This window comes from Quercus robur, chromosome 2 (assembly GCF_932294415.1).
Source record: "Quercus robur chromosome 2, dhQueRobu3.1, whole genome shotgun sequence".
NCBI lineage: Eukaryota > Viridiplantae > Streptophyta > Magnoliopsida > Fagales > Fagaceae > Quercus > Quercus robur.
This window is the reverse complement of record NC_065535.1, coordinates 24,090,236-24,118,226: the sequence shown is the minus strand read 5'-3', so window position 1 is coordinate 24,118,226 and position 27,991 is coordinate 24,090,236. Positions and strand designations below refer to the sequence as shown.

Genomic DNA, 27,991 nt, shown 5'->3' with positions numbered 1-27,991 from the left:
GAGTGCATTTTGGCAATTTTAGAGGATTTTATGAATAATTTGGTCATTTTCAAGTTTTAGGGGCAATTTGGTAATTTTGATTATTGGTTAATTGGATGGGTTGAGGTTTACCCATAATAATTTGGTTGAGTTTGGTTTGAGTTAGATCTAATTAGTTAAATGGGTAATAATGGATAAATGGATAATATCCAAACCCTACCCAAAATATTTGGATAATATCCAAACCCTACCCAATTACCTTCTACCCGTTAAGAACTGGGTATTACCCAGAATAATTAGATCGGGTAGGGTTGGATATCCATTACCTAATGGGTATGGCCATCCCTAATACTGGGTACAGGATATACCACCTCTCTTTCTAGAAATTTGTTCGACTCATCATTGCGTAGGTCATGAAAATTGATAAAAGTATCTTTTCACAGCCACCTTATTTGAATGAAAGAAAACGCTGAAATCACAGAAAATGACATAATTTTATGTCGGGCGAATTGTGATCGATAAAACTGTGTTTCTATATGTCCCACATACACTTCTTTACCGGTCAGTGACAAGTTATAACATAAAATTACTTAATATTTGATAGTCCTTATCACAACTCTTGAATAAAATATCCATCCACAACCACCACAGGCACACTGCACACATGAGTCATGACACAAGTAAAAAAAAAATTAATAAATAAGATAAGGTAAGATAAAAAAAAGACAAAGAAAGATCTGAAACGCACTGAAAAAAAATAGATCTGAGTCCAACCATCATGTTGCTGCAACTTCAATATCTACTCCTCATCCTAATTCCTTTACTCTCACTCTTCTTCTTCTTCTTCAATTCCAATTCCAATTCCAATTCCAAAATCCCCAAATCGTACCCTCTAGTGGGTTCATTTTTCGCCCTCCTCGCCAATCGAGACCGCCTACTCCCATGGCTCACAGGTATCATCCAAGACTCACCCTCCAACACCTTCGTTCTCCGCCAATCCTTCGCCACCGGCCACGTAATCTCCGGCAACCCCGCCGTGGTCCAACACATCCTCATGACCAACTTCAATAGCTACGGAAAAGGCGAAGATTCCCGTCGAACTGTCTACGACCTTCTTGGCGATGGCATCTTCAACGTCGACGGTGAGTCCTGGAAGTTCCAAAGACAAATCGCCATGCAAGAATTCAACACCAAATCCCTCCGAAAGTTCGTTGAAACCGTTGTCCAAACTGAGGTCTCTCAACGCCTCATCCCCACCCTCACCTCAGCTGCCGAACATGGAACTGTCCTAGATTTCCAAGACATTCTTCAAAGGTTTACTTTTGATAATATCTGTAATATCGCTTTCGGGTTCGACCCGGCCTACTTGTTGCCCTCTCTTCCACAGACCAAGCTCGACTTAGCCTTTGAAAACGGTATCAAGTGTAGTAGCGAGAGGGGGAATACGTTATTCCCAGGCGTTTGGAAAATCAAGAAGTTGTTGAATATTGGGTCAGAAAAGCGTCTCAAGGTCGCAATCTCAGAAATACGAGGGTTCGCCATGACCATAATAAAAGAAAAAAAGCAGGAGCTAAGAGAGAAAGAGAGCCTCGATTCCGTGGACCTGTTGTCAAGGTTATTGAACTCCGGTCATTTAGACGAGAACTTCGTGATCGATTTTGTGATCAGCTTTATACTTGCTGGGCGTGACACTTCGTCGGCGGCTTTAACATGGTTTTTTTGGGTTCTATCGAAAAACCCAGAAATAGAATCCGAGATTCTTAAGGAAATCAAAGAAAAATCGGAAGGGCCTGTTTATGACGAGGTGAAAGATATGGTGTACACACACGCTTCTCTATGTGAAAGCATGCGGCTGTACCCGCCAGTCGCGTTGGACGCGAAGGAGGCAGTGAACGACGACGTATTGCCGGACGGGACAGTGGTAAAGAAGGGGATGAAAGTATCGTACTTTCCATACGCTATGGGGAGGTTGGAGAAGCTGTGGGGATCGGACTGGGCAGAGTTCAAGCCCGAGAGGTGGCTGCAGAAGGAGGAAGAGAATTCGAAATCATCATGGAGGTTCGTGGGGAGAGACTCGTACACTTACCCAGTGTTCCAGGCAGGTCCTAGAATTTGTTTGGGGAAGGAGATGGCTTTCTTGCAGATGAAGAGTGTGGTAGCTGGGGTTTTAAGGAGGTTTAAGGTAGTGCCAGCTTTTGAGCAAGGTGTACAGGAACCAGAGTATGATTCATTTTTATCCAAGATGAAAGGTGGGTTTCCGGTGAAGATTGAGGAGAGGGAGAGGGATCATCTTCATTCTGAGAATTGAGTATTGCGAGAGCCGGAGCACTGCAGGGGACTAACACACGTGCGAGACTGAAATTGTGTGTTAGCTTAGCTGTGTATAATAATTAATAAATACTCTCTTACATTGTGATGTGAAATGTGTGCAATACTTTTTTTGGCATTAGAGTTAGAGTAATTATGTCTAAAGGGCAAAGTGTGCAATATTAATACTATACTAGTTTGGATATTTGTCATATGTACACTAAACTTTAAAATTTAACAATCTACACCCTAATTCGGTGTTTATTATATTTATACGGTTCACCCCATAGTCTAAATCAGAGTCCACTCAAGACTATAAGGTAGTTAAAGGTAGTGGCCTATGGCCCCCAAATTAAATAAGGCCCCCTCCCTCCATTACTCAATAGAATATAATTAAGGTTTTCTTTTTTTTAGGAGTAATTAAAGTTTTCTTATCTTTCCAAAAAAGAAAATAAAAATTAATGGCCCTAGAATGCACTATCCCAATTTTTTTTTTTTTTAAATTACACACTCTTTGAATATTATGCACTCTGTCTAATGTAATTTAAGAATGTAAATTTTTTCACTCCCTCGTACCAAAAGGTGAAGAGATTCTTCATGTCTATACCTATTCAATATTTGTTCTCAAATTTTCAAGAGAGAAATAATGACTATATCAAAAAATAAAAAGCCAAAAACAAATAAACACACACTTTCTCTCCATCTTTATTTTTGAAGAAATCAAACCTACCCATAGCCCACTACTTACCTTGCTACTCTCCATTTTGATTCTTTTTTTTTTTTCCTTTCTTTGTAGCTGCTCATAAATCGTTGTGTGGGTGTGTTAACTGCTCTTCAGGTTGGCCTTTATTTACTCTTTTTGTTTTTGTTTTATTATTATTATTATTTTTTTCCTACTGTTGTAAAGATTTCTTCCTTTTCTTTTATCGGTCCCTCATTGTCTTAGGTTTTATAGTTGAATATTCGGTAATTTATAGTTTACGGTCATCCAGTCAATACTTTTCTTTTCTTTGAAAATTAGTATATTTTTTAGTCTATTAGTCTATTAGCTAGTCTCTGCTTATACACATTACGTATAGATCTATAATCTATTCTCTACAGCAAAATTAGATTTTGGCTATAGGCCAAATAGGAAATCCCATCCAAAAGATCTCTTATGAGTTATCGCATCAAAAAATCTCTCATGAATTATCATACAAAAACTTGAATAATAATTTCAAAAATTCTATATACATACTGTGGGGCCAGAGAATTTGTGACCCCGACCCACTTTCATTAGAGCCCAAGGCCCTCGTCGAGGAGAGATATTGCCGAAGACATGCAATTAGAGTCCAAATATCCTAGGAATGTGGCCGAGGAAGATCTTGTCCTCGGCATCCCTAGACCTAGAAGGGAAGAACGGCACGTCGTCAAAAACAGCCCCGAAAGCAGTCCCAGAAAAAAGGGCGAGTACAGTGTAGGGCCGGTTCAAGGAAAAGTTGTCACTTCCGCATTGAATGTACCAACAAACGTCCTGACTGCATTAATGGGAAAAGACTCCTGAACAGTACAATTTCGGTTACTGCAACTAATAAAAGGTGGGGGAAGACAGCTGATAGGACGTGCACTCAAGTAGTTATCTGTCTGACCAACAGATGGAAGGTCAGGATCAAATAAAAGAGGCTATATAATGTAAGAATCCCTTCTTGGGGAAGGGGGGAGGAAGGAACCGGAGCCATGTAGGCCGTGTCAAAGAAAGAGTCTTCTTTGATACATCTAGCTCACTTCTATGCAAGCATTTTGAATACCATGACCAACGATCGTCCATTCATCAAGGCCTAGCCTTTTAGCCCACCATTTACAAATTTATTGTTTGGACCTGTAACGTATGAACCCAATACGAATTGGGGATCGTTATAAATTGAGTCCATACACATACAAATTATATAATATTTTTCCCAATATTTTTTATTTGGCAAGTTTTTATTGGTTCACGTCTTGTCCATAACTAACATCATTTTTTTTATCAGTAACTTTTTTATTTTATTTTTTATAATAGCTTATGTTTATTTAAATAAAAGAATAGACACTTAAATTTTCACCTTAGGCCCCAAAATATATTGAGTCGACCCTAATCTAAATTAGTGTATTCTTCCAATTTTATTGTAAAAATTAATACTTTAATCTGTGTTGAGGACAATTTGTTCACACCACTTGGCATTATATCATTGACAACTTGTGCCACGTCAACATAATTATGGATTTTGGGTAAGTCTTCTTTAAAGCCCAAAAGAGCCCATGTTTGATTCAACTACATGAATTAGACTCACATGCCTTATAAGATCTTCACTTATAAGATGAATTCATAGCCCACATTATTCTCTACGTTATCAATTGGGCTCATGACCCTCGACATCATCAACATCAAGATATGGATCGAGCTTAAGCATTGATTCAAGGCTTGTGGGCCATATTATCTCTCTTATACTCATGGAAAGCAGCTTCTCCAACAAAAGCTCATATTTACACAAGACAACATCAGAGCCCGTGGCAAGTTGTCTCATCAAAGCCCATGACTCAAGCTCATGGCACATCATCTTATGATCTAAGCTTATGAGCCTCATTAGGGAAACTTTGAGAGTCATGGTTTGGAGGGCTAAAAAGTATGTTCAGTAAAGCTCCAATAGTTTACAGTTGATAAAAGGAACATGTTGTTTGGCATGTCTTCTCTAATTCCCTGAATTCTAACAGGCAGTGTGTAGCAGGTAACATCTGGTAAACATCCCATATCACATAGCACTTAAAATAATAAAAATTTTCATTTCTGTTTACCTAAAACTTAATACTCATAATGGATTTGTCACATATTCATAATGTATTCCATGTATTAATGTTATGAAAGTATATGCCTGATCCATCACATGTTTTGGAATATGAACCAATCAATATAAGGAGCAACCAATGCAGATTCTTGACAGGAAGAAACAAGTGCTATGTACAAGGAATATATTCTTAGTGAAAGTGTTATGGAGAAATCATGCAGTTCAAGAAGTGACATGGGAAAAAGAGGAAGACATGAAGAAAAAATACCCCTATCTATTTATTGATTGAGGTTCATCAAGTTTAGAGGACTAAACTTATTTTAAGGGGGGAAGAGTGTAATACCCTGCATATCATTGATGTTTTTATTATCAGTTTTTATTATTATTCACAGAATTGAGGTAATGTAGACTTAACACACGTGAGATTATGATTAAAAAAGTTTATATAGCTTAAACCTTGGGGCACAAAAATAATTAAATTAAGTTAAGAATAAAATAGATAAATCATTAATGCATTTTAGTAGTGACCGCATTTCACTACCCCCACTAAGCTCACATCTCTTACGCGTTAAATGCAAGGTAGAGGAAGAGATAAAAGAGAGACATTGCTAAAGAGGCTAGGAGGTGTATTTTTCACTTGGAGTTTAGAAGGAATACACTTGAAGAGACAACCAATGGTTTCCAAGTATGATTTCTCATTGTTGGAAACAAAGAATTAAAAAGGTTATAATTTTATCAGGGAATCATTAGTGATGTGTAGATTGTTTAAAAGGGTAGTTTCCTAGAATATTGTTTACACTATTGCGTTAAGTTAAGTTGCCTACAATTGGACATGAACTATTTTGGATTGTCTTATTGTTGGACACATAATAATTTATTAATTATTATCTAATAATTGACATCTCTCAATATACATCAATATGATCTTTAACTCATAATTCAATCAAAACTATTATGCTAAATACATATGGCTTTGTTTCAACCATTATTGCAACCATTAATCAAAGTTATTATACAAAATATGTTATTTCTTATTTCAACCATTATCATGATTTTTAAACTTTGGACTTTATCTATTTTGTAGGTCTGAAAGTGCACCGAAAGCCATTGGTATCTTCAGCCCAATGTCAAATTCCCGACTTAACTCCCCAAACAAACACGAGCCTAGTAAGGTCACCAACAATGGGTAACTACCCACCCAAAACTTTTTCCTTTTTTGTAGGTAAAGAAAAATATGTATGTATGTATATATAATTTTTTTAAAAGGAAAAAGTATAGCTTAGTAGTGTTGGTAAACAACTTTACTATTATAGATGTGAATTTTGAAAATCTAACCATTGAATTGCATATTCTTTATATTCTTAACACATATGTTAAATTTTGTTCAAATCAAATTTACTATTTGATCCATAGACTTATACTTTATGCTTAATTTAAGACCACAAACACTTGAAACTTAAATATTTGGTTAATGACATAACTATTGATTTTTTATTTTTTTTGAAATTTTGTAAACAAATAGAATATAATAAGAAAATACAATCTAAAAGTAGATTTGCCAAAAGAACAAAGTTTGGTTACAAACTTGGTTGTAGCTAATGGCTATAACCTCCACTAAAAAATTAACATGACTATATATTTTGAAAATTTAACCGTTAGATTGTACGTTCTTTTTGTTCTTAATACACGTATCAAATTTCATGTCAATTAGATGTTACTTACTATTTGATCCATAAATTTATTTTGTATGCATAATTTTATACTATAAAAACTTGAAATTTAAAATTTTGATTCATAATATAGTTGTTGATCTTTAATATTTTTGAAATTTTGCAACTATGGAGATATGCGAAAAAAATATTATCTAATTCCCTTGGGAATGCTCTCTTATTTTATTTATTTATTTTTTTCCTTTCACATTTCTCATCAAAGAAATATGAGAATTTTCATTTATTCAACGAGTGTTGATTGAAAGGCAAAAGGCATATAAAAATTAGTATAATTATTATGTAATTTAGTACAATTATTGGTAGAAGCATATTCAGGATTCCAAAATAATAGACTTTTCAAAATTTACATTTAATAAAAAAAAATATTATAATAAATTTAAAAAGTCCCCGAATTCATCCCATAATTGGAAAGAGTGATGCTATGTCTACAATATTTTTACAATAAATCACCGGTGGTTAGTTGTTATTAGTTAAAATTTGAAACTAACACTAAGATTACTTTTTTGCCCTAACAATAACAGCCAGTAATAACCTGCCACTTAAGATTTGTTGTAAAAATATTGTAGACATATCATTTCTCAATTGGAAAACGACATTAGGCTTAACAAATAAGTAAAGCAATTGGGCATTTCTTTAGCAAAGAAGTTTCCTTGTTTATAGGCCAAGACATGTCCTCTTTCTAGAGGTTTGCTGAATCTCATTTTGTTCGACTCATTGCTTAGGTCATGAAAAGTCCCCACCTTGTGTGAACATGGAATCATCTCTTCTTAATTTCTTCTTATTTATGATAGGTTGACCCCAAGATTATTCAAACAAATGGTCAAACCTTTTCTTTAAAATAAATGAAAGCTTGATAAACATAATTACTCGGTATTATATTATTCAGGTCTATTAGAGATTCGCTTATTTTGTTGAAATTAAAATTTTTTTACTGAATGTACGGTAAATAAAAATAAAAGTTAGTTGAAATAGTACAGTAAGACCCATGAATAGTATCAAAAAGTACATAAAGACTCATGAATAATACCCATGAATAAATTCCAAATCTATCAAACAAGCAAATCTTGTTTATATAGCATGTATTTATCGTAGAATCAAAATTGACTCTAAAAAATAATGAAAAATACCCATGAATAGATTCCAAATCTATCAAACAAGCAAATCTTGTTTATATCGCATGTATTTATCGTAGAATCAAAATTGACTTTCAAAAATAATATTTATTATAGGATGATTAAAGTTAAACTACTAATTTTATCATTTTAAAATATATTCTTTTTGACAATATTTTTTTATAATTTTCTTAAGCCATTCTTTTAGCTGTTTGTATTCCTTCGTAATTATATATAAGCCAAAATACTATTTTAGTCCTTATATTTTGGGGTTACATTCAATTTGGTCCATATATTTTGGTAACAATCATTTTGGTCCCCTATTATTTTTAACTTGTAGTCAATTTGATTTCTACTGTTAACTCACTAATACAAAATACATATGTAGCAAATGATTTACACTATAAGAATGTCTAATATTAAAATATTAAATGAGATTCTAATGTGCCTAAATTTGAGTGGGCACATCATTGCTTTGATGGCAAAATAATTAAAAGTCAAGTCAACTTTTAAAAATATTTTTCTTCTATTTAACATTTTTTTTCTATTATTTATTTTTTTCCAATTTCTTTAACCAAGCAAAATTTCATTTTATTTTCTCACATTGTTCTTCCCAAAACCCAGATTCTGCAGCGGTTAACCAAGCATAATGTCATTTTTATTTTGCTCTTGCAATTTTTTTGTAATTAAACAATAATTTAGTCCAACAATAGCAAATCAACACAGATTTTGCAGCTGTCTAAAATTAGTAATTTTCAACTAACTTTACTCTACTCTCCTCCATTCCTCCCTCAATCTAAATAGACTCTTGAGGTCATATTAATGGATAGTCTTAAAGTAATTATTAATAAATCATAATAGGAAAATATGAAATCACTTTTATAAAATAAATATAAAAAATAGCCGATAACAATTATTATTTTATCAAATTTTTAATAAAATATTCTTAAAAATAGTTATTAAACTAATGAAATCTAGGACACTTACTAACATAATAAAAATAATTGATACAACTTTTATAAAAATATATATATAATAAACAGCCAATAATATTTATTATTTTATCAAATTTTTAATAAAATATTCCTAAAAATAATTACTAAACTAATGAAACCTAAGACGCTGACTAACATTTTTTATTACTTTATCACTGCTCCATATACAACTACTTTTTCTCGGAAGTTGTGTTGCTATCAAATAAGAGGACAACGTGTGGAAAAAGAAAAGCCACTGAGGGCCTTAAAAAAAAAATCTGACAATAAAAGTTACGGTCTGAGTCTTGATAAAAACTTGTACTGTTTTTTTTATTACCCTTAATTAACATGCATTTTAATATATTATTATTAATGAAAACAAAAGGACCATTAAATCTGAATGCAACTCGTCCCTATAAATACATATCCATCCACAACCACAAACGATATAACTACGAAAACAAAACAAATATCTGTGACTAAAAGACAAGGTCAACCCAGCCAACCCAAAATCAAATCTGCCATGTTGCTTCTTATCATCCTAATTCCTTTACTTTCCCTTCTCTTCTTCTTCTTCTTTCTCAATTCCAATTCCAATTCCAATTCCAAAGTCCCGAAATCCTACCCTCTAGTGGGTTCATTCTTCGCCATCCTTGCCAACCGAAAGCGCCCACTCCCATGGCTCTCAGGTATCATGCAAGTCTCACCTTCCGCCACCTTTGTTCTCCGACGCAACTACTCCACCCGCCAGGTCTTCTCCGGCGACCCCGCCGTGGTCCAACACATCCTCAAGACCAACTTCTCTAACTACGGAAAAGGCCACGTTTTCAATCGAACTCTCACCGACTTTCTTGGCCACGGCATCTTCAACATTGACGGCGACTCCTGGAAGTTCCAAAGACAAGTCTCTAGCCACGAATTCAACACCAAATCTCTCCGCAAGTTCATTGAAACCGTTGTCGACACTGAGCTCTCCGATCGCCTCATCCCCATTCTCTCCTCAGCTGCCAAACAGGGAACTGTCCTTGATTTCCAAGACATTCTTCAAAGGTTTGCTTTTGATAATATTTGTAAGATCGCTTTCGGGTTCGACCCAGCATACTTGTTGCCCTCTCTTCCACAGGCCAAGTTCGCCTTAGCCTTTGAAGACGGTGTCAGGATTAGCAGCGAGAGGTTCTCTGCGGTACACCCAGTCATCTGGAAATTCAAGAAGTTGTTGAATATTGGGTCAGAAAAGCGTCTCAAAAACGCTATCTCGGAAGTGCGAGAGTTCGCGCTGAACATAATCAAAGAAAAGAAGCAGAGGCTGGGAGAGAAAGAGAGCCTCGATTCCGTAGACCTGTTGTCAAGGTTCTTGAGCTCCGGCCATTCGGACGAGAACTTCGTGACAGACATTGTGATCAGCTTTATACTTGCTGGGCGTGACACTACGTCGGCGGCTTTAACATGGTTTTTTTGGCTTCTATGGAAGAACCCAGAGATTGAATCCAAGATTCTAAATGAAATCAATGAAAAATCAGAAGCGCCTGTTTTTGACGAGGTGAAAGACATGGTGTACACACACGCTTCACTGTGTGAAAGCATGAGGCTGTACCCGCCAGTTCCGATTGACTCAAAGGAGGCAGTGAACGACGACGTATTGCCCGGCGGGACAGTGGTGAAGAAGGGGATGAGAGTGACCTACTTTCCATACGCAATGGGGAGGTTGGAGATGCTGTGGGGATCGGACTGGGCAGAGTTCAAGCCAGAGAGGTGGCTGCAGAAGGAGGAAGAATCATGGAAGTTCGTGGGGAGAGACCCGTACACATACCCGGTGTTCCAGGCAGGTCCTAGAATTTGTTTGGGGAAGGAAATGGCATTCTTGCAGATGAAGAGGGTGGTAGCTGGGGTTTTAAGGAGGTTTGAGGTGGTGCCAGCGTTTGAAGAAGGTGTAAACCATGAACCGGAGTTTGTTTCGTATTTGACTTCAAAGATGAAAGGTGGGTTTCCGGTGAAGATTGTGGAGAGGGATCATCTTCGTCATGATGAGACTGAGTCCTGAGTGTTATACTGAGCCCATGCCCCCACATGTGCACCCTTGTTTGGTTTTCGCCTTACTTTTTCAACTGCTTTTTTTTTTTTTTTTTTTTTTCAACTGCTTTTAAGTTTATGAAAACACAATGTTGGTATAACAACCACTGTCCTTTCTATATAGTTTTTTTTTTTTTTGTTTTGTTGGTGATAGGGATAGTATATAAACAAGAAAACTAAAGTTATTGCGTTTATATGATGAATGATTCTCTGTGATGTGAAATGTGTGCAATCTTTTTCTTGCATAAGCTAAATTGAAAGTTTTTCGTATGTACTCTAAACTTTAAAATTTAATAACCCACACTCTAATTTGGTTTTAATTTTCGATGTTCACCCACCCCATATACATATTTTTGTTAGGTAAAGAATCAAACTCTAATGGAAAGATTGGAATTTTTTTTTTACAATTACCCATTTGATTTAAAAACATTTATGGACGATTGTGATTGTTATTACGCATTTATGCTCAAGTTGGACTTTTTGTGTTAGATTTTGTTTTTTCTATTAATGCTCTTTGAATTTGTCACCAAGTTTTAATGAGGCAGAATCAAAGATATGTGTTTAAGATTTAGGGATTTTGTTTGATCTACATTTTTTTTTTAATATATGCTGATGTGGCAGTACACATGGTAGTCTATGTGGCATAAAAAATAGAGTAATACTACAGACACAAACTATTTTACAATATTTTTACAAACTGCGGATGTTGTAAAATAGTTTGTGTCTATAGCATTACTCTAAAAATTATACTTTATTTTGACTGTTAGTCATGTCAGCTTTTTTCATCCATCACTTAACAGTAAGGACTATTTTGACACAATATCAAAAAGTCAAGGACTAAATTGACACATTTAAAAGGTTAAAGACCAAATTAACATATTGTGTAAAAGTTGATGACCAAATATGTAGTTTACTGTATTATGTATATAAAGGCAATGATAGAAATGTCACAATGAAATCACCATTCTTAAACTTAGCCGACCCAAAATTATAATAGCAATTACAATAGCAATTACACCAACTAACATGAATTTATATGCTAGTTTGGATGGTGAGTAGATATAGCAAAATGATTTCAAATCATTGTATTGATGACAATATGTTAAAGTTTAAGAGTGCATATTGCAAACACTACTATTGTTTAGGGTGAGTAGCTATTGTTAACCCCTCCTTTGGATGAATTGATAATTGTTAACCCTTCTTGATTGGAAAATCATGCGCCAACAATTAATGAAAACCAAAGATAATTTCTCCACTGAAATTGAGAAGAGTACAATAAAAAGAATTGAAAGGAACAACATTGATAGGTCAATAAGGTGCAAGTAACAAATCATCTTGTAAACCACAGTAGCATAGTTTCCAAACAATACCTAATCATAGGAAATATGGATGAAATTTCACAACACCTTGACAAGACACAACTACCAAATAGTATTTACCAATTAATTGAAATGGAAGTAAGGCTGCCACTTTAGTCCCTCTTCTTATTCTTCAATGGACTTTCTTAGCATCGTGCATACCATTTTCTATTAACCGTTGTTAACATGTCTCACATTTATTGAATTTTGATATTACTGACATGATATAATTTGATATCAAACACCTTCTCTAACCTAACCCTCACACTTTTCATAAAAGGCTGGTATTGTAACAAATTCAAGAAACAATAATGTGTTAAACTTTAAGACCGGCTCAACCACTAGGCACATTAGTTTGACTATTGTTACTCTGTTACATAAGGACCATTGCCCTAGTCTCCAAATCCTTCCCTGTGAGTCTATCCAGAATTTGTCGTGTGAGGAGGGAAAAACTGGGATTTGTTACATCACTTATCTTTTTCTTTTTTAATTTTAACCTTGGATTATTTTTAATATTAATATAGAAACTGTGGGGACCGTTCGATCAATAGGCCCATAAAGTTCAGAATTGATTCAGGATTGTTGGGCCCGTGGCCCATCCGAGGATACATATCCGTCCGAGGAAGTCAAGTCAGGTCATAAGGTAGTTACTGAAGGGGATGGTAGACAACATTACAAGGGTAGGGTTTTGCACATCCGTTCGAGGACACCCTACTCCTCGGCAGTATGCGTCCGAGGACGATCAGGACGTAGTCTTATTGCAACCAGACCTCAGAATTAGGTCACCGTAAAGGATAGAATAACCGACCAAGGATGAAAGAGATAAGACAAACAAATATCTGTAACTACAGCTGCCTCCGCATTAATGACCTCTCAACCAACTCTCTGGCCGCATTAATGTGGAGGTGATACTTGAACAGTAAGGAAGAAGCCTTACAGCTGCCCATAGGAAGTTCCAGGAGGTGCTAGATGGGACAGAAAGAAATCCTCCGGACCCAACCTACACGTGTGCGGTAAGGATGGAACGCAAAGGGGGGTATATAAACTAAAAGAAGAGCATGAAGAAAGGGGATCGGAACAGAAAAAGAAAAGGGAGAAAGACATAAACAAAAAAGAAGAGAGCAAGAGTAGAGAAAAAGAATTGCATTGATCACTAAAGAAAACGATCGTTGTACCAACTTTAGACCTTTAAAATACTTGAGAGTGAATCTTTTTAAGGGAGACCACAGTTAACCTAGTTCTTTACACCTACGCTTTACAAATCATATTGTCTGGGCCTTTTTACGTGCGAACCCAACACTGTTACGGTTCGTTACAAAATCGCGTCCTTACAATTGGCACCGTCTGTGGGAAGAGCTTGTGTTAGCTTGTACAACTTCTGGTACAACGTTTCCGATGGAAGGAGTGGAACCACCTCATCCCGCAGCAGGACCGCATCAGGATGATGTCAACCATCATCAGGCGGAGTCAAGGGGCTCTCAGCATGGTGGTCCTGGAAGGAGTCCTGAACGGAGGGAACTCCGGGAAGGGAGTGTACATATAACTCATACCACCAGGAGCCATTCACGCGGGAAGAGTCACGTCTCCCACGCGAAGCATGGTAGGAATCTGCAACGTGAGATCGCAGACTTGAAGAGAGAGTTGCGCCATGCACGGCGGGAACGTTCCCCACCTTGCTCTGAACCATCATCCGGGGAGTCGGATGGAACTAGCTACAGGCGAAGGTCGAGAACTCCGCAAAGCGAGACTTTCTCCTATGAAGAGGAACATCGCCATAGGCGTAGGCGTAGAAGTCCAACTAGCAGGGGCTTGGGAAATGATGCCATGAACAAAGCCCTGAGTCAAATTTCCAAGTCACCATTTACAAGAAACATAGACGATACTACCCATCCTCGGCGATTCCATCAACCTACGTTCTCTCTGTATGATGGCCATTCAGATCCGGTGGAACATGTAAGCTATTACAGCCAGAAGATGGCTATTCACTCCAGGGATGATGCTTTGATGTGCAAGATTTTTCCGTCGAGTTTGGGTCCAACGGCGATGTTGTGGTTCAATGGCTTAAGGGCCAATTCTGTTGGATCTTTCAAAACACTGACTCAGGCTTTTGGTGCTCGCTTTATTACATGCAGCTGGACTCCTCTGCCTTTGAGATCCTTGTTGACTTTGTCTATGCGAGAGGGCGAGACTCTCAAGAGCTATTCGGATAGGTACTGGGAAATGTTTAACGAAATAAAGGGGAAGAATGATCCTGTGGCTATAACCACTTTCAAAGCCGGTCTCCCAGCTGATCACGATTTGAGGAAATCCTTGACAGGTAAACCTGTCACCAGTGTGCGCCAGCTGATGGACAGAATAGAAAAGTACAAAAGGGTAGAGGAAGATCAACTTCAGGGGAAAGGAAAGGCCAAGGTGATCCCTCAGGAGAGGAGGGATTTCAGGTCGGATCGTTATAATAACAGTCGACCGAGGAGGGATTTGTTGGGCAGTCGGGCTCGACGGACGCCCAGGTTGTTAATGCAGTATTTCGGGAGCCTGTTCAGCAGGTTTTGGAGAAGATAAAGAACGAGCCATTCTTCAAATGGCCGAACAAGATGGCGGGAAAGCCTAGAAAACGCAACTCGAGTTTGTATTGCCATTACCATCAGGACCATGGGCACACGACAGACAACTGCAGGAATTTATGGGACCACTTGGAACAGTTGGTCCGTGAAGGGAAATTAAAGCAACTCTTGCATCACTCCAGCGGAAGGGCAAGCCAAGCAGGTTCCAAGGTGCGTGGGGATGCTTCATCAAGGCTCCCCCTGGGTACGATTAATGTCATCTTTGCGGCCTCGGGAAGGACTGGATCTTGCCCCTCGAGAGTGTTGTCGGTGTCCCGATCCCCGGCCGAGGATCATTCTCAGGCATTGAAGAGAGCCAAGAGGCGTGTCCCCTTGATTTTGGGTTTCTCAGATGAGGATCTGGTTGGGACCATACAGCTCCATGACGATGTTTTGGTGGTAACATTGAGGATTAGTGGGTACGATGTCCGAAGAGTAATGGTTGATCAGGGAAGCATTGTGGATGTGATGTATCCAGATTTGTACAAGGGGCTAGGTTTGAAACCAGAGGACTTAACAACTTATAATTCCCCTCTAGTGAGTTTTGAGGGAAGGTTGGTCACTCTGATGGGGCTAATCAGGCTGCCCGTGCAGTCAGGCACGGATGTGGTGGAGGTAGATTTTATTGTTGTAGATGTTTTTTCTCCGTACACGGCTATTGTGGGCAGACCTTGGCTTCACACCCTTAAAGCAGTTTCGTCCACCCTACATCAGAAGGTGAAGTACCCATCCGGAGACCAAGTGCTGGAGATCGTAGGGAGTCAGGCGGCTGCTCGGCAATGCCAAGTAGCGGCTATACAGCATCGGCCAGAGGCAGAAACCTCGGCTACCGCCGATAATGAGTTATAGCAATTAAAGTCCCCAGTATCAGGCTTAGAAGTGTCAATCAATGGGGTAGAGTGTGAAGATCTAGAAAAGGCAGTTATCGCTGATGATCCAGAAAAATTCTTCCGGGTTGGGGCCAAGTTGCCTTTGCAAGAGAAAGCGAATTTGCTGGAGTTCCTCCGAGCCAATGTGGACGTTTTTGCATGGGACCCGTACGAGACCCCAGGGGTGGACCCGAATTTCATTTGTCACCGACTCAACGTGAACCCTGCCGTTGTCCCCAGGAGGCAACCTCCTCGGCGACCATCGAAGGAGCATGCCGAGGCAGTTAGAAGCGAAGTTGCCAAACTCAAACAGGCTGGGGCTATCAAGGAAGTTTTTTACCCTCAATGGTTGGCCAATACGGTGGTAGTAAAAAAGAAGACTGGAAAATGGCAGGTGTGCGTGGATTTCACGGATCTTAATAAGGCCTGCCCCGAGGATCCATTTCCTATGCCGAAGATTGACCAGTTGGAGGATGCGACCGTGGGTCACCCTAGGATGAGTTTCTTGGATGCCTTTCAAGGGTATCACCAAATACCGTTGGCCGCCGACAATCAAGAAAAGACTGCTTTCGTGACCCCGATTGGGAACTACCATTACAAGGTGATGCCTTTCGGTTTGAAAAACGGTGGATCTACCTACCAATGCATGATGACGAAAATGTTTGAGCCACAACTGGGCAGAAATATTGAAGTTTATATCGATGATATGGTTGTAAAAAGTAAAGTAGTGTCCGAACATGTGAAGGACCTCACTAGTATCTTCGGGATACTGAGAGAACATAAGTTGCGCTTGAATGCTTCGAAGTGCTCCTTTGGTGTAGGTTCCGGGAAGTTCTTGGGGTACATGGTGATCCATAGAGGAATTGAGGTGAATCCAGACCAGATTAGGGCCATTAACGATTTGCAAGCACCTCGAAATCCAAAAGAAGTGCAGAAACTGACTGGGATGACTGTTGCGTTAAACCAGTTCATCTCCAGGTCGGCTGAGAGGTGTCGTCCTTTTTTCTGCCTGTTACATAAGTGGCAAGGATTCGAATGGACCGTGGAGTGTGCTGAAGTGTTCCAGTAGTTGAAAGATTACTTGTCCAGGCCACCTATCTTGTCTAGCCCTGAAGTGGATGAGGTGTTGTATGCCTATTTGGCGATAGCTCCCCACGCAGTTAGTTTCGTCTTGATACGAGAAGACAATGGCGTCCAAAGGCCAGTTTATTATGTAAGTAAATCCCTCCATGAAGCCGAGGTGAGATATCTGTCATTAGAAAAGGCCATACTGGCGGTGGTCCATGCAACACGGAAACTTCCGCGCTATTTTCAAGCTCACACTGTGGTTATTTTGACCCAACTGCCTCTTAAGTCCATACTGGCGGTGGTCCATGCAACACGGAAACTTCCGCACTATTTTCAAGCTCACACTGTGGTTATTTTGACCCAACTGCCTCTTAAGTCCATACTCAGAAGTGCTGACTACACCGGTAGAATTGCCAAGTGGGGCACGATTCTGGGTGCTTTTGACATCAAATACATGCCCCGCACCTCTGTAAAAGGTCAAGTTCTCGCCGATCTGGTAGCTGAATTCGCTGAGTGCCCTGAAGAAATTAGTAGGAATCAAGATCACATGGATAAAAAATCGGTTGGCCTGATATCCGCCCAAGGGGAGTCTATATGGAAAGTGTACGTGGATGGGGCCGCAAACCAACAGGGAGCTGGATTGGGATTGGTGCTGATATCCCTCGAAGAGGTCATCATCGAGAAGTCGCTAAGACTAAGGTTCTCAGCTACTAACAATGAATCAGAATACGAAGCCTTGATAATGGGAATGAGCATGGTCCATAAAATGGGTGGAAAGGCAGTGAAACTATTCTCAGACTCGAGGTTGGTAGTCGACCAGGTGACCGGAGAGCTGGAGGCCAGAGACCCAAGGGTATCTGGACCGGGTTAGGCGTATGCGAACGGAGTTCGAGTCTTTCGACGTATTACATATTCCACGAGGTGAAAATACCCACGCTGATTCCTTGGCGACCCTTGCCACCTCCTCGGTACAAAATTTCCCTCGAGTGATTATCGTCGAAGACTTGTGTACTCCCACTTCACCAGAAAAGGAGGTTTGCCACATCCATCAAGTTAGTTCGTCGACAAGCTGGATGGATCCCATATTAAAATTTCTCGAAAGTGACTTATTGCCCGAAGATAAGCTGGAAGCTGAAAAAGTACGAAGGAGAGCTCCTCGATACTGGTTATCCGAGGATAAAAAGTTATACAGACGATCCTTCTCTGGGCCATACTTGCTCTGTGTGCCTCTTGAGACAGCAGAGTCAATCCTGGAAGAATTGCATGAGGGCATTTGTGGAAGCCATACAGGAGGAAGGTCTCTATCATGCCGAGCCCTCATGCAAGGTTATTAGTGGCCAAATATGCGGAGAGAAGCGCAGGAGTATGTTAAGAAATGCGATCAGTGTCAGAGATATGCCCCGAATATCCACCAACCGGGAGGAGTTCTTAACCCTCTCTCAAGCCCGTGGCCTTTTGCGCAATGAGGGCTGGACATTGTCGGCCCTTTTCCCAAAGCCATAGGAAACAAGAAGTACCTGCTGGTCGGCACAGACTACTTCACTAAATGGGTTGAAGTTGAGCCCTTGGCTAACATCAGGGACGTAGATGTGAAGAAATTTGTCTTGAGGAACATTGTTACACGATTTGGAATTCCCCGAACTCTTGTCTCGGATAACGGACTCCAATTCGATAGCAATGCTTTTAGGGAATATTGTTCAGAGCTAGGAATAAGAAACAGATATTCCACTCCAACTTATCCACAAGGCAACGGACAGGCTGAAGCTATTAACAAGGTAATAGTCAATGGGCTTAAGAAGAGACTGGATGACGCGAAAGGAAAATGGGTGGAAGAATTGCCACATGTGCTTTGGACGTATCGGACAACACCCCGACATTCGACATGAGAAACTCCCTTCTCCATGACCTATGGGGCAGAGGCCGTCATTCCCCTGGAAACTGGATTCCCAACGTTAAGGACCAGTACATTCTCTTCGGGTAATAATTATGCGATGTTGGAGAAAAGTTTAGACCTGATTGAAGAACGAAGGGAGAGTGCGATGGTTCAATTAGCTTACTACCAGCATAAACTCAAGCAGGGCTACGATAGCAATGTGAGGATGAGGCCGTTAGCCATAGGAGATCTGGTGCTGAGGAAAGTCCTGGGGGCCACTAAGAATCCAAATTGGGGAAAACTGGGACCTAATTGGGTGGGGCCATATCGGATCACTTCTATAGTAGGAATAGGAGCCTACTATCTAGAGGACCTAGACGAAAAACCTGTACTCCACCCTTGGAATGTAAATAATCTCAAGAGGTATTATTATTAATAAAAGTGTTTCAATTCAAATATTTTCTTTTAAACTTACGTCAATCATACATCCTGTACTCCTGCATCCTATGACTTATATTGAATTGTTAAATAGAAACTAAGTTATGCCAGGTCCTCGGATCGCAAACTTAGTGGAAATTAACATCCTATGATTTATATTGAATTGTTAAACAGAAATTAAGTTATGCCAGGTCCTCGGATCGCAAACTTAGTGGAAATTAACATCCTATGATTTATATTGAATTGTTAAACAGAAACTAAGTTATGCCAGGTCCTCGGATCGCAAACTTAGTGGAAATTAACATCCTATGATTTATATTGAATTGTTAAACAGAAACTAAGTTATGCCAAGTCCTCGGATCGCAAACTTAGTGGAAATTAACATCCTATGACTTATATTGAATTGTTAAATAGAAACTAAGTTATGCCAGGTCCTCGGATCGCAAACTTAGTGGAAATTAACATCCTATGATTTATATTGAATTGTTAAACAGAAATTAAGTTATGCTAGGTCCTCGGATCGCAAACTTAGTGGAAATTAACATCCTATGATTTATATTGAATTGTTAAACAGAAACTAAGTTATGCCAGGTCCTCGGATCGCAAACTTAGTGGAAATTAACATCCTATGATTTATATTGAATTGTTAAACAGAAACTAAGTTATGCCAGGTCCTCGGATCGCAAACTTAGTGGAAATTAACATCCTATGATTTATATTGAATTGTTAAACAGAAACTAAGTTATGCCACGTCCTCGGATCGCAAACTTAGTGGAAATTAACATCCTATGACTTATATTGAATTGTTAAACAGAAACTAAGTTATGCCAGGTCCTCAGATCGTAAACTTAGTGGAAATTAACATCCTATAACTTCTATTGAATTGTTAAACAGAAACTAAGTTATGCCAGGTCCTTGGATCGCAAACTTAGTGGAAATTAACATCCTATGACTTATATTGAATTGTTAAACAGAAACTAAGTTATGCCAGGTCCTTGGATCGCAAACTTAGTGGAAATTAACATCCTATAACTTCTATTGAATTGTTAAACTGAAACTAAGTTATGTCAGGTCCTCGGATTGCAAACTTAGTGGAAATTAACATCCTACGATTTATATTAAAACGTGGAACAGAGGCTAAGTTATGCCAGGTCCTCGGACCGCAAACTTGGTAGAAATTAGCCTTCTATGTTGTGTATTGAATTGTTGAATGGTAATAGAGTTGTGATAAATCTTCTAATCATAAACTTGACGCAAATAATGTCCTATAACATTCATTGAGGAGTCGGACAGAGAGCTTTGGACGCAAGATTGGCGCACAATAAAGAAGGTGGTTAAAATGAACCCATGCAAAATTACAACGATAAAGTGAATGACTGCAAAGATAACATAGAGCCACCAGAGCGATAAGAAAATGAGCAAAAAAGTCCTCTATTAAGTGTCTATTTAAAGTTACAAGACAGGTTCTACTTTTTTAATTTCAACTGGATCTGCGGGGTCTGGCTGGCGGGTAGGTCTGCCTCCGAAGTTGCGATTCCATCTTTGGCTTTGGTAATGCCCCCAGTTGGTAGAACTGTGGAGTCCAATTCCTGTTGAAAACCCTGGGAGGCCGTCCCTGCCTCCGAAGCGGTGGTGATCTTGTCTGGGGAAGCCCCTGGAGGGGCTAATCCCTCTTTAGTCGGTCCCGGTTGGCCGCAAGGAGGATAATTACGAGGCAAAACCTCCTCGTTAAGGTTAATAACTGGAGAAGGAGCGTCAGCCTGATAGGGTTGAGGAGCGGAGGGGCGTATCGCCTCAGGGTAATATACGTTCTTTGGCCTACGTAGCTCCGATAAGGCTTCAACCCCAGCACGGTTAAGAGCCTCGCTCCAAGTTCTCGCGCAGTAGATGCGGCATACCTCCGGAACCTTGGCTCTCAAAGCCTTCTCAGTTTCAGCTATCCCAATTTCGTAGCCTCTCTGCTCGGCTTCGTTCATTGCCTGTTCGGCGTTGATTTTCGCTTTCTCGGCTTGCTCTTTGAGCTTTTCAGCTTGCTCCCTTAGCTCCTGAGTTTCCTCTAGGTGCTTTTTAAGAACAAGAGCTTGCTCCTGAGTCTTCTTCAGCTCAGCATTCAGCTCGCGCAGAAGCCTTGCTTGTTCCTCGGCCTGCTTTTGGTAGCCTTCTGACGTCGATTCAGTACTCTTGCGAGCTTCCTCTTCGACCTGTAGTTTTTTCCTTGCGTCGGCCAAATCCTGTTCAGATTTGGACAAGGTCTGTACAGCCATCACCCTTCTTTTCCTTTCACCATCTAGCTTATTGGAGCAAGCATTGAGCATCTCATCTAGCTTGAAAGTATTTTGGATGATCTGTAAAAAAAAAAAAAAAAAAAAGGGGGGGGGGAGTTAATATTATAGTCAATAAAAAGTGCGTATTAGTGAGTAACAGTCATAGAATGAAACAGGGTAAAAGATAGCTTCTCACCATGCCCAAGTATCGTTTGTTGTCAAGGATGAGTTCATTCTTCCTCATATTCTTTATCTCGGCCATATCTTTTGGGAGCAATAAGGCTTCCTCTATGGCCGAGGCTACGTGACACCCAATGCCACCGTTAAAGTCCCTTATAGAGGCATCGTCTCGCAGGGGCTCCCCACCGTGCATAGGTGCTGGCAACCACGCTTGTGGCTCAGGGTGTGGGGAATCAGATTTCTCTTGGCCTCGCGTAGCTGGGTGCTTAGTTTTCTGCTGCTTTGCAGCTCGTTGGTCATCCTCCTCTTGATTGGGACGAGACTTGCTCGTATCTGCCACCCCCTTGCCCTTCTATTCCCTGCGTTTTTTCTGCTCGGCAGCGTTGGGAAGCGCTGGTTGTGGAGATGAACGAGGAGGGTGGCGAGGGGCTGGAGGAGGAGACCTGGCTGGAAGAGACGAAGCCTGGGATGGTATTGTTTTGGCAGGTGCAGACTTTCCCGGTTGACCCTCCATCAGCTCCAGCAAGCTTTTCTGGGGTTTCCTTTGTATCCCCATCTCGTCAGGGTCTTCCTCGGGGCTTGCGGGCTGATCAAAAATCCCGAAATCGTCCGAGGATTCAGATACTATTACAACGGTTTCCTCGTCTTTTCCCTTTTTTCTTCCCCTTTTTGTTCCCTTTTTCTTGAGGGAAGGTAAGGGTGAAGAAGGTCCCGCCGAGACGTTGGCCACGAAAAGAGGCTCTATGCGAGGTGTGTATTGGGGAAGCGGAATACCCTCCGGAACGATAAACCCTTCGTAGGCAACACTGATACGGTGAAGCCGAGGATCACGTGCTCTAATCACATACTTCGGCGCCTGAAAGGCAAAAGAAAGGGGGGTATAGCCAAGAATTAAATGTGCTGCCTGGAGCTGACCATTAGCCTCGTTCACGTATATTTCAGCTTTCAATAACCTGTCTAGGCTCGCCTTATTGACTAATCTGAGATTGGGCTTCGTGTAGCGCCTATCTGCAAAACCGTTGATTCTAAAGTTAAAGTTGTAGGATACAAAAATAATAAAGGTAAGTAAAATATGTTCACGAGCTAAATAGTATAGGTCTATAACTCCGCACCCACCTGGTGTTCCCTCTACTGTCGGGCAAGGTAAACCATCATGCCATTCCCCAGAAAAAATAAGGAAATCCTCTTTTAGGTTCTTATTTGAAGTGGGGAGGCACTGAATTAGCCTTACTTCAGGATATCTCGACTTGAGATAATAGCCCTGGTCAGCTAGGCGGTGAAGGTTGTACACCCAATTCACGTCATGGTGGGTTAGCTTTAGATCCATTCTCTTATTCAGAGCGTCTATGCATCCCAAGACCCTAAACATATTGGGAGCACACTGGGTGGGGGATAGCCTAAAGAAGTTGAGGTAACTCCTAGTGATACTACCCATGGGGATGGTCATCCCGCCCTCAATAAAGGCGATCATGGGGATGACTACTTCCCCAGTTTGCCTGGCATCAATCCACTCCCCTTGGGCTGCGTACCTCATCCCTACCGTTGGGGGGATCTTGTACTTAGAGCGAAAGTTTCTAATACCCTCCTCGGATTCAACAAGACATCGAAATGGATTCTTCTGTTTCCCCATTTTCCTAAAAAATTTAGTAGAAAAGACTTTTGGGCTTGAAACGAAAGTGGTAAAAACTTCAAGAGGACTTACAGGTTCAAAGGAGGGGCCTCGGACAACGTATGATTATTTGTAGTCGCCAGGAGAATGACGAAGACTGGAAGAAGGCAGGTTCAATGTATGAGCTCTGGAACCATGTAATCGTCGAAAGTAAAGTACGAGTTTAATTAGAGAGCGCCTTTATAGTCATGTGAGGGTTGTGAGCGGTGAAATTCTCGCTCACAAAACAAGGGAAGCCCTCTGTCGTTTGATTTAGATCTCACCGTCGAACGTGGGAGACAGTGGAGTTGTCAAAATTTAATGCTGCCAAAATCGGGATGCTGAAGCGTCAGGGGCATGCCCCAAAACGCACGCAGGTACAGGCTTATGACGTCAAAATCCACCTTCTCTCCCGAGGAGTCGAAAAGTAGGATTTTGAGGGGCTATTGCGGGGACCGTTCGATCAATAGGCCCATAAAGTTCAGAATTGATTCAGGATTGTTGGGCCCGTGGCCCATCCGAGGATACATATCCGTCCGAGGAAGCCAAGTCAGGTCATAAGGTAGTTACTGAAGGGGATGGTAGACAACATTACAAGGGTAGGGTTCTGCACATCCGTCCGAGGACACCCTACTCCTCGGCAGTATGCGTCCGAGGACGATCAGGACGTAGTGTTATTGCAACCAGACCTCAGAATTAGGTCACCGTAAAGGATAGAATAACCGACCAAGGATGAAAGAGATAAGGCAAACAAATATCTGTAACTACAGCTGCCTCCGCATTAATGACCTCTCAACCAACTCTCTGGCCGCATTAATGTGGAGGTGATACCTGAACAGTAAGGAAGCAGCCTTACAGCTGCCCATAGGAAGTTCCAGGAGGTGCTAGATGGGACAGAAAGAAATCCTCCGAACCCAACCTACATGTGTGTGGTAAGGATGGAACGCAAAGGGGGGTATATAAACTAAAAGAAAAGCATGAAGAAAGGGGATCGGAACATAAAAAGAAAAGGGAGAAAGACATAAACAAAAAAGAAGAGAGCAAGAGTAGAGAAAAAGAATTGCATTGATCACTAAAGAAAACGATCGTTGTACCAACTTTAGACCTTTAACATACTTGAGAGTGAATCTTTTTAAGGGAGACCACAGTTAACCTAGTTCTTTACACCCACGCTCTACAAATCATATTGTCTGGACCTTTTTACGTGCGAATCCAACACTGTTACGGTTCGTTACAAAATTGCGTCCTTACAGAAACGGTTCCTTTTATTTTAAGTATTTCTTTTTGTATTTCTTTTAGATATGATGTCACTTGTTATAAGTTATTTTGCTTTTTAAAAATATCAATTATTTTAATCAAATCTAAATATCCGTATAAAATTTAATATAATGAGAAAATATGAATTTAGAATTTACTTTGTATCAATATTAATTTATCGATTTATTTGATAAATTAATTTTTAATATATGTTCATTTAGTAAAGTTGCAATCTAAATTTATAATTTACTTTGTATCAATATTAATCTATTGATTTATGTGTGAAATTAATTTTTTTAGATATATTCATTTAGTAAAGTTGCAATCTTGCTTTGATAAATCAAGTTCTATTCTTTTATTCTTCTCAACAAAAAAAAAGTTCTATTGTTTTATACTTTAAATTTTATTTTAATTAAATTATAGTTTTCTATTATAAATCATGTTTTCTATCATAAAAGGTTGGTGTTGTAATAAATTCAAGAAACAATAATGTGTTAAACTTCAAGGCTGGCTCAACCACTAGGCATATTAGTTTGACTTTTGTTACTTTGTTATACAAGGACCATCGCCCTAGTCTCCAAATCCTTCCCTGTGAGTCTATCCAGAATTTGCCATGTGAGGAGAGAAAAACCGGAATTTGTTATATCACTTATCTTTTTCTTTTTTAATTTTAACCCAGGATTTTTTTTAATATTAATATAGAATCGGTTCCTTTTATTTTAAGTATTTTTTTTTTAGATATGTTGTCACTTGTCATAAGTTATTTTTCTTTTTAAAAATAAAATATTTTAATCAAACCTAAATATCCATATAAAATTTAATATAATGAGAAAATATGAATTTAGAATTTACTTTGTATCAGTATTAATTTATTGATTTATTTGATAAATTAATTTTTAAGATATTTTCATTTAGTAAAGTTGCAATCTAAATTTATAATTTACTTTGTATCAAAATTAATGTTTTGATTTATGTGAGAAATTAATTTTTTAGATATGTTCATTTAGTAAAGTTGCAATCTTGCTTTGATAAATCAAGTTCTATTGTTTTATTCATCTTTAAAAAAAAAAAAATTTCTATTGTTTTATACTTTAAATTTTATTTTAATTAAATTATAGTTTTCTATTATAAATCATGTGTAAGGACACGATTTGTAACGATCCATAATAATGTTGGGTTCACACGTAAAAAGGCCCAAACAATATCATTTGTAGAGCGTGGGTTTGAAAGGCTAGGCCTTGGTCACTAAATAGTGGATTTTTCGTGGTGTTCAGACGTAATAAAATCGTGTTCACCTTAGGAGTCTTTCTCCTGGAGGCGGGCTGGGAGGCTCTGGTTTTTAGCCATTTTTCCCAGGCCCTGCTATGGATTGCTTACTTTTCCTTTTATACTAGCCTGTGTTTCTTATCCTTCGTTCACGTGTAGGATCGACTTTTCCAAGACTGATACTTGTCCCATCAGCCCATATCTAGAGTGGTTGGGGGGTGGTTGTAAAAGCTGGAGATTATGGCTCTGTCAGGTGCAAAGTATTGAATGGTAGTAAAGGTAGCTTTCCCTGGTCGTTATACTTTCCAGCGTACCCCTCTCTATTGACCTAGATATTTTAGATTTTTTCCCAAGCTGTTTCTATACCGTTTTTGCCCTTCTATCCAGTAAGACCTCGGATATGCCGAGGACAGAATCATCCTCGGCTGTGTTTCAAGACTATTTGGACTTTTATTACCTATCCTCGGTTATAACCTTCCTCGGCTCGAGCCTTGGGCCCCAATGTAAAAATGGGCCAGGGCCACAAATTATTGGACCCCACATCATGTTTTCTATCATAAAAGGTTGGTGTTGTAACAAATTCAAGAAACAATAATGTGTTAAACTTCAAGGCCAGCTCAACCACTAGGCATATTAGTTTGACTTTTGTTACTCTGGTACACAAGGACCATCGCCCTAGTCTCCAAATCCTTCACTGTGAGTCTATCTAGGATTTGCCATGTGAGGGAAAAATTGGGATTTGTTATATCACTTACCTTTTTCTTTTTTAATTTTAACCCAGGATTTTTTTTAAAAAAATATTAATATAGAACTGATTCCTTTTATTTTAAGTATTTATTTTTGTATTTTTTTAGATATGTTGTCACTTGTCATAAGTTATTTTGCTTTTTAAAAATAAAATATTTTAATCAAATCTAAATATCCGTATAAAATTTAATATAATTAGAAAATATGAATTTAGAATTTACTTTGTATCAATATTAATTTATTGATTTATTTGATAAATTAATTTTTAAGATATGTTCATTTAATAAAGTTGCAATCTAAATTTATAATTACTTTGTATCAATATTAATTTGTTGATTTATGTGAGAAATTAATTTTTTAGATATGTTCATTTAGTAAAGTTGCAATCTTGCTTTGATAAATCAAGTTCTATTGTTTTATTCTTCTTTAAAAAACATTTCTATTGTTTTATACTTTAAATTTTATTTTAAATCATGTTTCATTTATTCACATTTATATATATATATATATATATATATATATTTCAATTATAAAATGCCTATTAAAAAATATCCATCTAGAGAGAGAGAGCTAGAGAGAGAGAGAACTGAAAAAAAGAAATTTATCTATGAATAAATTTGTTACTAGCATTTAAGAAAGGGTTAACAATCCAGTTAAAGAAAGTTTTTATGAGAAAAGAAAAAAAACAATTAATATTTTGATAGGTTTTTTCATTTTCTATAAAAATGATGTAAAAAATTTCCTAAAATAAATTGTTAACTAATGCCCTAAAGGCACTTGTTAGCATTTCCCTTTAAAAGAATACAACAAAACCAAGAAAAGCATATTTTAAATAAATATAAAAATTAAATTAATATTTAAATGTAAGATAAGAAAAAACTCCACTTAAAAGTTTCGCCACCAAAATTGTGTCTTTTGGCTGAATATTGCTAAATTCGGAGTTTATTTGCGTTATAGGTACTGTTCTAACTTATTTAGGGAAATGAGGAAAGAGAGTGAATTTCGACAACCGTGTTGCCAAAATTCAACAAAAGTATGAGAGAGAAAGAGAAAAAGTGGGAGAGAGAAAATTTTGAATTTCAATAATCACATTATCAAAATTCCTACTACCCAAACCTGCTGACCAAAAACCAATTGTGACAATGCCATTGTCGAAATAGGGGAAAAATTTTTTGTGTGGCAATTGTGGCAATGTCATTGCCGAAAATGGGAGGAAAAAAATAAATAAAGAATGGTTGCCGAAATCTATGGAGGAATTAAAAAAAAAAACTACGTCTACAATATTTTTACAACATTTTCACAACAAATCATAGGTGATTAGTTATTATTAGTTCAAATTTGAATTTAACACTGAGATTACTTTTTTAATCCAACAATAACAACCTGCCACTTAAAATTTGTTGTAAAAATATTGTAAAAATTGTGTGCACATATCATTTCTTAATAA

At 38.6% G+C, this 27,991-nt stretch overlaps 3 protein-coding genes across 3 annotated transcripts; all 3 read left to right on the top strand.

The window, feature by feature from the left end:
• The first annotated feature begins 652 nt into the window (after window positions 1-652).
• On the top strand, window positions 653-2,493 carry LOC126712984 (cytochrome P450 94A2-like). Its single transcript, XM_050412563.1, has one exon. It carries the CDS (start codon window positions 758-760, stop codon window positions 2,285-2,287), a length of 1,530 nt encoding a protein of 509 aa, XP_050268520.1. The 5' UTR covers window positions 653-757; the 3' UTR covers window positions 2,288-2,493.
• A 7,104-nt stretch (window positions 2,494-9,597) lies between these two features.
• Window positions 9,598-10,944, top strand: LOC126696470 (cytochrome P450 94A1-like). The gene has a single exon (XM_050393207.1). The coding sequence runs from the start codon at window positions 9,598-9,600 to the stop codon at window positions 10,942-10,944; it is 1,347 nt and encodes a 448-aa protein (XP_050249164.1).
• Window positions 10,945-14,925: 3,981 nt separating this feature from the next.
• Window positions 14,926-15,783, top strand: LOC126696462 (uncharacterized). The gene has a single exon (XM_050393203.1). It carries the CDS (start codon window positions 14,926-14,928, stop codon window positions 15,781-15,783), a length of 858 nt encoding a protein of 285 aa, XP_050249160.1.
• The last annotated feature ends 12,208 nt before the right edge of the window (window positions 15,784-27,991 follow it).

Bases quoted from the DNA above. Each gene is read 5' to 3' on its own strand.
- LOC126712984 (XM_050412563.1), top strand. From the start codon at position 758: ATGTTGCTGCAACTTCAATATCTACTCCTCATCCTAATTCCTTTACTC.
- LOC126696470 (XM_050393207.1), top strand. From the start codon at position 9,598: ATGCAAGTCTCACCTTCCGCCACCTTTGTTCTCCGACGCAACTACTCC.
- LOC126696462 (XM_050393203.1), top strand. From the start codon at position 14,926: ATGGCGGGAAAGCCTAGAAAACGCAACTCGAGTTTGTATTGCCATTAC.